Source organism: Thalassophryne amazonica, chromosome 18 (assembly GCF_902500255.1).
Source record: "Thalassophryne amazonica chromosome 18, fThaAma1.1, whole genome shotgun sequence".
In the NCBI taxonomy this organism is placed as follows: domain Eukaryota; kingdom Metazoa; phylum Chordata; class Actinopteri; order Batrachoidiformes; family Batrachoididae; genus Thalassophryne; species Thalassophryne amazonica.
The window spans coordinates 52,628,752-52,640,551 of record NC_047120.1 but is presented as its reverse complement, the minus strand read 5'-3'; the positions used below and the strand labels follow the sequence as shown (position 1 = coordinate 52,640,551).

Here is an 11,800-nt window from a genome sequence, read left to right as displayed (position 1 = left end):
TATCATAATAATTTCAAACTTTTACCTCATTTTTTTTCATTTCAGGCTTTTTTGGTGCACTTTCCTCACAGTTGCCTGACTGCTAAAGCAGGGATATTTTTGAGAATTATTTTTTTCTTATTGCCACAGCAGATCAGAGATGGATCTCCATGTTGATCTGGCACAAGTTTCACAATGGTGACGTCCTTCCTGACGAAATTCCACATTACATGGAGCATGGGCAGGGGTGGCCTTGAACTGGGAACCTTCTGTGCACTAACCGCTTGTCCACCATGCTGCCAAAGTTAATTTTTAACAATTTATGGCTATTTACTGACCATTTTGAAACCAGGATTAATTTTTCCATTTATGTCAAAGTTAAAATGATGGCATAAATGAAAAACATTGTACTGGGAGCACAATTTAAGTAGAACACCCAGTGAGCACTATTAATCAATTAAACGGCATATATCTTTTTTTTTTTTAAAGTCATTTATCCCTTCAGCAATTCGACTTTTAAATGCTCCATAGGTCTGCCATGTTTTTATTTATTTATTCTTGTTATTCATTTTAATTCCTGAAGTCTGTTTTTATTTGTTTTTATTAGTTTTATTGTTGTTATATATTATGTTATTGTGTTTTTTAAATGGACTGCTCAAATGAAATTGCCCCTTGTGGGATTAATAAAGTTGTTGAGTTGAGTTGAATTGATGTAAGTCGGCTGGAGGTTTTGTCAAGTTCAATACATTTTTGATTAACTGCTTTACTCTACAGTGAATCATTGTTTCACTCAGTGTTTCAAAACAATATTTTCTAAACCAAATGCCATTTAGTGTTTTGATCATTTAGAAACAGATAATGCCTGAAGCAAGTACTTGATTTTTGTTTTTTTGTTTGTTTGTTTTGTTTTATTTGTTTTTTATTTTTTGTTTGTTTTTAGGGGGGTGTCCAGTCAATATTTTGAAACTATGAAATATTGTTAGTTTTCTTTCTTTCTTTCTTTTTTAAAGCCTGCTAGATGTTTATAATATTTGTAAGAGACGTAAACCCCAGCTCTTTCCCCACAGCTACGCCCGTGCAACAGTTTTCAAAGCACCAATCTTCAGAAAATACTCACTCAACCTCGGATTACTGTCGTAGCGTAAACTGATACACATAAACTTTAAGGAACAAATAAAACCTGTTTACCCACATACGCGTTTTTATATAGCTTGTAAGCTGTTCGTAACCTTATATGACGAGAAACTATTACGTATTCAGTCCTGGAGTTCGAAACAGACATCAGGACACGGCTGAAGAAATCCAACGAGGAATCCGGTTGGATTCCTGACAGCCAGCCCTGATTTCATTGGCCGGAATAGCTGAGGTAGGCGGGGCTAGCTTTCTGATTTGGCTGGAGACAACAGGTAGGACAGGTAACCAGCTGCAAGGATCAGTTTTTGTGATTTTGTGATCGTGGGTGCGTTGAGAATTTAGTCCACGGTTAAAACAGACACGGGCTACTTTTTTATTTATTTAAAACCGATATGGAATTATTATCATTGTAATTGTTCACACAAACGCACCGTACAAAACGGACACGCTTAGCACATTTTTTTCTCTTTTCTTTTTTTTTTTTTTTTTTTGCTGGAATCGTTTCACGGACAAAGCGGGAGTTTTACTGCTCTACATTCCCGCGATTTCCCGCTGCCGTTTCTCATAATTCTCATAAAGATGCCGAAATTACAGTTTTCCGCCGGTTTTTGGTGCATAATAGGTGAGTATCTTTGGTCTCATTGTCTGTTTTTCTTTTCTTAAACGCGATTTGTTTGTGTTTTTACTGTCTTTGCTGAACACAAGTAATTTCAAGTACTCTCACTCTAGATGCAGTCGGCCTTAAATGGGTGATTCTTAGACTACGGGTACTTATGTCCTTTGATTATATTGTATGAAAAACAGAAAAAAGGGGAGATTTCACACTTTTATAGTTATCTTTACAATGAAAGTTTAAGAAATTTGTTCTAGTAGTCTATGATGACTTTTTCACCTTTTTTCTGCATCATTATATGCAAATATTGCCGTTTTGTGCTTGTCCCACACCCAGACTTTTGATCTTCAATGATAAAAATGAATGGTAAAGAAATGTTTTTTCTAATGTTTTAAAATATCTCTGAATAAACTATCAGTAAAATAATCAAAACATAATTGGGGTATTCAATGTCATACAACTGTTGTGATTTTTTTAAACAAAATGTAGTTGTCCCACACTATTGCCGTAATTTCCACCACAACATAGTTTGTATGAAAGATTGTTTGGGTAGTTTCTATGGAGATAAACAGTGACATCAGAGCACATGTATATAACGCCAAATCACAACAAACAGTTGCCCCAAGGCACTTTATATTGTAAGGCAATGGTGTGGTGGAAATTACATTTACAAGGCCAATAGTGCCCGTAGTTAAAGAATCACCCAAATATGAATTTTGTTGTATATTTAGGTGCTTGCTACGCTCAAGAATGTGGACGACCACCATTAGTGGAGAGCAGGATTGTGGGCGGGAAGGACGCCTTGCATGGGGCGTGGCCATGGCAGGTGGACATACAGGTGGGAAACTTTAATATTTTGATGCGTTCAACTACTGTAAACTCGGAAAACCCAAGTTGAGATCCTTTACGTTTAGAAAAGCGTGCAGTGCTCAACTTGGAAGATAGGGATACCGCTATAACATTTGTACTTTATTGTTGTCTTCACAAAGAACACATAAGTTATTATTATGCCTGCTGTGGATGAGCAGGATGAAAGATGTCTGACATGAGTTTCTGTTTGTCGTCTTGACTCTGTGACAGCGCTTATTTCCACTGGGGAAAGTTCCCAGTTCAAACCCACCCCTAGCCATTCTCCATGTAATGGGAGTTGCATAAGGAAGGACATCCAGCGAAAAACTTGTGCCAAATCAACATGCAGATTAGTGGTGTGTGAAACTGCAACATTTGGTAGGGCCGATATTTCCAATACCGATACTTTTTAATAACTAAGGTGGATGCGGTTTATATTGAAGTCACCCCACTGCGAACTCACCCCAGGTGAAGTCATATGTGTGCACGTGCAGAGTGCAATGGTACCGAATGTATGGAACCAAATTGCACTCTAAATGCAATGCAACACAAATGGGATGAATAATCCATGTCACGTGACATACAAGGCACCAATCAAATGACGATGATCCACTCAGCTGTTATATAATATGGTTTGACAAAGGACTGAGAGCTGGTTTCAATTCATGGATAAAATAACTTGCGTGTTCAGTTGATTTTAAACCCTGTCCAAAGTGCTCCTGAATGAGTCCAGGGAAGCAATATTATTAAGCGATAAGATCAGAATTTATTCACATTAAACCTGATTTTGGTCCGCACACAGTAAATTCAGTACATATCAAAGTTCCGTTTCTTTGCGCATGTGCAGATAGGGAATAAACAAATCTGGTACAGAGGTAATCTCAGTATGGGACAACTTTTGGAAGTGCACTCAGTCTTTTGGCAAATACACCCTGGACAGGACACCTGTGTGTCGCAGGGCCACATACGAGTATAGACAAACACATTCACACCCAGATGCACACCTATGGACAATTTAAAGTTTCCAGTCGCACTAACCTGTGTCTTTGGATGTGGGAGGAAGCTGGAGCACCCGGAGAGAACTTATGCAAACACGAGAGAACACGCAAACTCCACACAGAAAGGCCACAGGTGGGAATTGAACCCATGACCTTCTCCCTATGAGGCAACAGTCCTAACTACTAAGCCACCGTGCTGCCCTAACCCTAAACCTTTTAAGAAAAAGCACCATTTGCAGCAAACATCCACATTGGCTCCATGTGGGTTCCACATGGGCGGCCCAATTGGGGCCAGTGCAGTTTTGTCCCGGGGCTCCTCCTGGGGCCCAGCTGGTTGGAGGTGGGCTTGGGCTAGCCCTGTAGGGCCACATATGGGTAGCCAACTTGACGAGCCCAAGCCCACCTCCAACCAGCCGGGCCCCAGGAGTTGCCCCTGGACAAAACTTCATTGGCCCCATTTGGGCCGCCCATTTGAAACTGACCTTTGCCAAAGTGGACGTGTTTGCTGGATCGACAGCTGAGAACTCATCATTCTGAGTCCAGAAGTACACATCACCCTTCCCGAGGTGATGTCTCCAAAGCTGATCTCGTCCATCTTCCCATACTACATAGAACAGAGTGATGTACTTTGATGTTTGAGTTTCCTGTGAGGAATCGTGCAAGTGATTCAGGTCTTGTTTGTCAGATTAAGCTGCTGAGAAAGATGTCTGCAAAACGCTGACTCTTTGTCCTCTGGCTCTCCAGTCTAATGGTCATATCTGTGGAGGCACCATCATCACACAGAACTGGGTCCTCTCTGCTGCTCATTGTTTCCGAAAGTAAGTCTCACTTCACTCCCCATCTTGCTGTGTTAACTGTTTATCAAAGGATTTTCTACTAATATGTTGAGCCTGATTTGTTCCTGTGTGGAGATGTTACCACTAATTAATAATGGCAAGTCATAACTGTGGAAACCTTGATAATACTGAATTCATGTCAGCCCCAACTTAAAAAAACAGCGTGCACAGACTTCTGTGATATCATAAGGTGCAAATAAATAGAAAATATGAGTAACTCTATCTCTTATCCCCAGTGTTAAAGGATGTGTCTCCTGCAAATAGTAAAAATACTCAACTTTGACCATGGTTTTTACTACATAGAGTAATATGATGTGACGTCTTTAGTCAGACTTCATCCCGTCTCGGCTGCTATCAACACTGGACTTTGTCCAACGTGAAGTTTCAGGCAATAACATTTTAACGATGCTTGCCTGGTTGGCCAGCCATAATTCATAGTCTTTCTCAGTGTTGAGCGACATTTTTTGTTGTTTTACGGCTTTAACATTATCATGAATAACATTATTAGTCAGCATACAAATGGGCTTAATGTCTCTATCAGATTCTGCTTCCAGCTAATGCAGGTAGCAGAATTTATCAGTGTAGCACAAAAAGTCACAACACTTGAAACAGAATGTTTTACAGAAATGCATTCATCATTTCACCTGATAAGTTTTCTCTGTGAAATAGTACATCTTTGTGTATCTGACAGCACATCACAGAGTTCCTTTATAGACAAAGCTAAAAATAATACAAATTTTACATACCCATTGGCAGAGGTGGGACAAAGTCACCATCAAGTCACTCTCAAGTCATGAATCAGCAAGTCTCAAGTCATAATGACCACCAGTTGTTTGCAAGCTGACTTGAGACTTGACTGGGGACTTGCAGACTGGGGACTTGCAGATTGATGACTTGACAGTGACTTCATCCCACCTTTGCCTATTGGGTCCGGGGATGTGGAATCTCCCTGGACACGTGCTGGTTATGACTAAAATCGATACACATCTCTTGACACTATACAGACTTTTATATTCTTCAATCAACCAGCAGCTGTTTAATGTTGGACGCTTGCATTCAGTGAGCCCAGTTGTTATCACCTCACTAGCACACATAGTGGACAATGACACTGTTTTTGTTGATAATAAAAATGAAAGCTGGCCAAAGGAAAAGTCACAGAGCATTATTGGATATGACAAGATGAAACAGCTTTGTTTCTGTTTGACAATCCTGTCATATGAGATAAATCTTGTTTTTCAGAAATTACAGAAAAGGAAATATATTTGTATCAATGTAGAAGTTGTAGGAGAGCTCTAATTGAACTTAAACTCTGTTTTTCCAGAAGTTAAACTGCACCTCTGTGCTGCAAATGACGAAGAAGGTTCCTCACATTGTTCCTGTGTTGAGCTGCATGGTGGATTTTTTTTTAACTCCTGTACACCTTGTTCTCTCACTGATTGCTTCCTAAACTCTTAAAAAAAATCTCACAAAGCAATTTTCCAACAAATACACAGTATTGAGCAACATACTAATTGCTAACAATGTTTTAATACGACTATGATAGTTTGTTGACAGAGACAAAGAACACTAATAGCTTCACTGACAATGGGCCAGTGTTAGCTCAAAGGCTAATATTAAGCTGTTAACAACAACAAAAAAAATTATGGGTCCTGCAGGTAATAAATTCCAATAATCAGTACTTTGTCCAGTGAAGTGAGTGGCCTTTTAAGGGTCTTGAGGAGACTGAATCATGCTCAAATTTGAACTTGTCCTCGATAATCTCATTTGGGGTGTCCAGTCCAAATTTGGTGAAAATGTGATAAATTTTGTTCAAGTTATCACAGGTAGAAGAAAGTGTAACTGACACACAGCTGGAGTGCATTTCTGTGCCCGTTTGGCCTTATGGTCCATGTGAGATATACAGTGAGGGGAAATAAGTATTTGAACACCCTACGATTTTGCAAGTTCTCCCACTTAGAAATCATGGAGGGGTCTGAAATTTTCATCAAAAAAAAATCCGGAAATCACAATGTATGATTTTTTTTTTCTTTTTTTTTTATAATTTATTTGTATGTTACTGCTGCAAATAACATTTGAACACCTACCAACCAGCAAGAATTCTGGCTCACACAGACCTGTTAATTTTTCTTTAAGAAGCCCTCTTATTCTGCACTCTTTACCTGTATTAATTGCACCTGTTTGAATTTGTTACTTGTATAAAAGACACACTCAATCAATCACACTCCAACCTGTCCACCATAGCAAGACCAAAGAGCTGCCTAAGGACACCAGGGACAAAACTGTAGACCTGCACAAGGCTGGGATGGACTACAGGACAACAGTCAAGCAGCTTGGTAGAAGACAACAACTGTTAAGATTATTTATTAGAAAGTGGAAGAAACACAAGACGACTGTCAATCTCCCTCAGTTAGGGATTCCATGCAAGATCTCACTTTGTGGGGTAAGGATGATTCTGAGAAAGCTCAGAACTACACCGGAGGACCTGGTGAATGACCTGAAGAGAGCTGGGACCACAGTCACAAAGATTACATTAGTAACACATGATGCTGTCATGGTTTAAAATCCTGCAGGGCAGCAAAGTCCCCCTGCTCAAGCCAGTACATGTCCAGGCCCGTTTGAAGTTCAACAGTGACCATCTGGATGATCCAGAGGAGGCATGGGAGAAGGTCATGTGGTCAGATGAGACCAGAATAGAGCTTTTTGGAATCAGCTCTACTTACCATGTTTAGAGGATGAGAACAACCCCAAGAAAACCATCCTAACCGTGAAGCATGTGGGTGGAAACATCAAACTCTGGGGGTGCTCTTCTGCAAAGGGGACAGGACGGCTGCACCGTATTGAAGGGAGGATGGATGGGGTCATGTATTGCGAGATTTTGGCAAACAACCTCCTTCCCTCAGTAAGAGCATTGAAGATGGGTCATGGCTGGGTCTTCCAGCATGACGATGACCCCAAACACACAGCCAGGGCAACTAAGGAGGGGCTCCATCAGAAGCATTTCAAGGTCCTGGAGTGGCCTGGCCAGTCTCCAGACCTGAACTCAATAGAACATTTTTGGAGGGAGCTGAAAATCCAAACCTGAAAGATTTGGAGAAGATCTGTATGGAGGAGTGGACCAAAATCCCTGCTGCAGTGTGTGAAAACTTGGTCAAGAACTACAGGAAACATTTGACCTCTGTAATTGCAAACAAAGGCTACTGTACTGTACCAAACATTAACATTGATTTTCACAGGTGTTCAAATACTTATTTGCAGCAGTAACATACAAATAAATTATTAAAAAAAAAATCATACATCGTGATTTCCGGAATTTTTTTTTTTTTTTTTTTTTTTTAGATTGTCTCTCACAGTGGATATGCACCTAAGATGAAAATTTCAGACCCCTCCATGATTTCTGAGTGGGAGAACTTGCAAAATCGCAGGGTGTTCAAATACTTATTTTCCTCACTTTATATAGCAGTAATTGAAAACAAATAAATCCCGGATCCATATTTTTAAAAGGCTTTTTTGCAAGATAGTAAATGTTTCAATCTCACATTGTCAGTTCTTTACAACAGCTCATGAACACATCATCCCGAAATAATTCTAACTCACCCTGTGGTATTAACTACTTAAATGATGTGATTGGGGGGGTGGCTAACAGATTGTCGATTATGTTGAATTGCCAAGGTGATTTTTTTTTTTTTTTTTTTTAAAGGAAAGGTAATTTCATTTTTTTTTCCCTAATTATTTCATTGCTTTCATTCTTTACCTTGAGGATGCTAGCCAGTTGTTTTTTTTTTTTTTTTTATTCTCATTATTTATTCTCCTCGACGTATTTGTCATTTGTCTGGGGATAATTACGACCTTTTTTTTGTAGCTGTGCTGATTTTGGGATTGGGAGCAAGTTGTCTATAATTTCAGCATGACTCAAATCCCAAAGATGTAAATCCAGTGGGTTTCATTTGTGTCCTGTTTGTTTGTGTTTTTTTTTTTTTTTTTAGTCCCTACGACGTGAGTTCGTACATCATCTATGCAGGCCGCTACCAGCTGAATAGTGTCAACCCGCATGAAAGTTCACATCGTGTGAAGCGAGTGGTGATTCCCTCGGGTTACGTGGAACCCTATAAGGGGAACGATTTGGCTCTGGTGCTCCTGTCGAGCCCGGTAACCTGGTCAGACTATGTCCAACCCATCTGCTTGCCCTCATCAGACACCCTGTTCCCAGCCGGGATGCAGTGCTACGTCACAGGCTGGGGAAACATCCGAGAAGATGGTAAGAACTCTGCCTTTTTTTGTTTTCCTTTAAAAGGAAACTTCAGAATCAGAAGATTCTGATTCTTTTTTGTTTTCCTTTAAAAGGAAACTTATGGATTCAACAAAAAAAATATTGTCAAATGCTTTGTTACAAACTTGATGTTTTCAACCTAAATCTCCTTTCACACCGGGCCTGCGTAGAGTTGCATTGTGCTGCGTATGTATTACGCAGGAATGGCTGTATATGTTGCGCGCAGGAGGAAGCTTGGCCTGCCTCTTCTTCTTCTGTGGTTTTGAAGCTTCACTGCCAGAGAAGTTCAGCAGAGTACATTGGGATGAATAAAATTTAGCAATGCAGGTATGTACTGAATAAGAAAAAAAAAAAAAAAGGATTTTTCATCGGACTGGTGTAGGGCAGCATACAATTACAGAGACATGGTATACAGTAGCTCATTGTTCCAGAGACATGTATACGGTAGTGGGGTGTTGCATAGACTTGCACAGAGCAATGCGTCCAGTGCTCTACGCTGAATGTCAGCAAAAAAATTAAACGTTTAATTTTTTTGCGTCCATTTCGGGGACCTTTTTGCATCCTTCAGAGTTTTGCCATGTAGGGCTGCATATTAAGCTCGACGTAGTTGGTACGCTGCATTACGTTGGCCTGGTTTGAAAGGGGCATAAGCAAATAGATTATAAGTATCAGAATGTACAGTGTAAGTATAGCTTAATGGAATAGGAGTTGGTGGGTTTGATTCTCGGTTACGCTACCCGCTTGTGTCCTTGGACAAGTGAGTTCATTGACATTATGAGTGCCTGACTATAAATGAGTACCCGCCTTTGCTGGGGAAGTAACCTGTGATGGACTGGCATCCTGTTCCGGTGGAATTGCAGACTCTCATCCCCCCCCCCCCCCCCCCCCCCCCCCAAAAAAAAATCTGACTATGTGGGCCTATATAAAACTTAGAATTAAAATAGAAATAGTATGTTGGCTGTGATACTGTGAGTCTTTGTAGGTTGAGTGCTACTTTGTAAATCACACAGCGTGGTAGGAACTACTCATCCTTGTGCCCGCCTCCCAGTTGCTCTGCCAGGAGTCGGGACTTTGCAGGAGGTGGAGATGCCAATCATCTCTCAGAAAGCTTGTCAGGAGATGTACCAGCTAAATCCGTCAGAGTCAGTGGACATCCTGAGTGATATGATCTGTGCTGGATTCCAGTCGGGTGGCAAAGACTCCTGCCAGGTACTGCTGGGTCCTTTTGATTTGTGTAGTTTATTGGACATTCCTTCTCCTAACAGTTGTAAGAGCTGAATGATGCGTTTGTGTTTCATACTCAACCAGGGTGATTCAGGAGGGCCCCTGCTTTGCCAGATGATAAATGGGACCTGGGTTCAGGCCGGAGTGGTGAGTTTTGGAGTTGGCTGTGCTAAAGCCAATCAGCCAGGTGTCTATGCCAGACTGACCAGCTTCTCGAGTTTCATCACCAGCACAGTTCCAGAGATTCAGCTTTATGGCTGTGCCAGTCAAAACTGGTCGAGGCGCGCGGCTGTGCTGATCACTTTTCTGTCCATTTTACTGCTGATCACATGAGATGAAAAGGAAATGACAATGAAACTGAGAGAATATGAAATGTTAACTTTAGGTCCAACTGGTCCTGACTAGTCATAGTGGAAAAGTAATTAATAGTCATGCACTAAAGCCATATTGAACATGTATTTTAATCAATCTTAAAATTCACATTTGCATTAAAATATTTTTCATTGTTTTCCAGCTTTTTAAAATGGAATTATTAATGAAATAAACTTCTTTTGTATTTATAATAAATTATACCTCACAGCACAAGGCCCCCACAGAGGCCCATGTGGTTTTTATCAAAACAACTTGTGTCTGTGTGCGTCTGTTTGCAGCTCGATCTCTTGAGGTTTTTCATAACACCTGTTATGTAAATATTTTGATAGACTGCATTTTGCCAATTTTATGGCCATGAAACTGTATATGTCAGCAGCTATCTGGTGATTTCCTATTTGGAATGATGCACTCAAAACTTTAAAGACATGTAGGTTTGATGAATTGGAAACTTTATAACTCTCCAGGTCTCCCTTGTAAAAGAGATCTCAATATCAAGGGGACTAACCTGGTTAAATAAAAAGATTTCATATAATGGGAATTAATCTGCTTATGTGTCAATCGATATCTAGTGCCACCTTCTGGCAGCTTTGGGAAACTGTACCTAAACCACAAATTATATCCTGCTGCTTTTTTTCCAATGGTGGTAAATGGTCATTAATGATGCAGAAATGCTGGTTAATAAACTGGCACTGGTCAGGGATATGTTCTGGTTCTAATACTGTTCAATACTTGCATGGACTTGGTGTTGGGTGGGGTTGTGGAAATTGGTGGATTATGTGCCTTTGTTAAGATTTACTGACTTTCTTAGATGATGCGGTGATCTTTGCAGAATAAACTGATGCACGACTGCAGCACTTCAGAAGCTGAGTGAGGAATGTGAGCAGACTAGCAATTGTACTGGATCATGACTAAGATCCAGGATTTCAATGATTTCTTGCAATCAACCATCAGAAGTATTTGTAGATGCGGAGAAAGTATTGAACTTGTAAAGAGACTCTGACTTATTCATTCACGTATCTAGGTCTTTGGCCTTTGTGATTGAGACACCAGGGAGTAGCTCATGAAATCAGTGGACAAAGGCATTTGGCGATACTTTGTAGGAGAATGAAAATCCAAGTCCTAAGGGTCATGGTGCTTCCTGAGTTACTGTATGTCATCATTTCTCAAAAAAGTGGTCTGCGAGTATACTGGTAAAATAAAAACAAATATATTGTAACTTAAAAGGGTTTCTCAAACTGTTTAAAAATGACTCCAAACTGTAATGGAGAGTAGTATTTACACTGAACAAAAATATAAACTCAACACTTTCGTTTGCTCCCATTTTTCATGAGCTGAACTCAAAGCTCTAAAACATTTTCTGTATACACAAAAGACCCATTTCTCTCAAATACTGTTCACCAGTCTGTCTAAGGGTGATTCTTAGACTAGGGCCACTTACGTCCTTTGACCATATTGTATGAAAAACAGAAAAAAAAGGGGAAATTTCACACTTTTATAGTTATCTTTACAATGAAAGTGTTAAGAAATT

General features: G+C 40.0%; 1 protein-coding gene across 2 annotated transcripts; it reads left to right on the top strand.

The window, feature by feature from the left end:
- The first annotated feature begins 1,411 nt into the window (after positions 1-1,411).
- Positions 1,412-10,520, top strand: zgc:92313 (uncharacterized protein LOC436869 homolog). Of its 2 annotated transcripts, none has more exons than XM_034193287.1 (6): positions 1,412-1,734; positions 2,454-2,564; positions 4,318-4,391; positions 8,393-8,664; positions 9,725-9,885; positions 9,985-10,520. In XM_034193287.1, exons 1-6 carry the CDS (start codon positions 1,693-1,695, stop codon positions 10,231-10,233), a joined length of 909 nt encoding a protein of 302 aa, XP_034049178.1. In that variant the 5' UTR covers positions 1,412-1,692; the 3' UTR covers positions 10,234-10,520. The 2 variants fall into 2 exon arrangements, with proteins under 2 accessions (XP_034049178.1, XP_034049179.1); XM_034193288.1 differs by having other exon boundaries at positions 1,412-1,735; positions 2,458-2,564.
- The last annotated feature ends 1,280 nt before the right edge of the window (positions 10,521-11,800 follow it).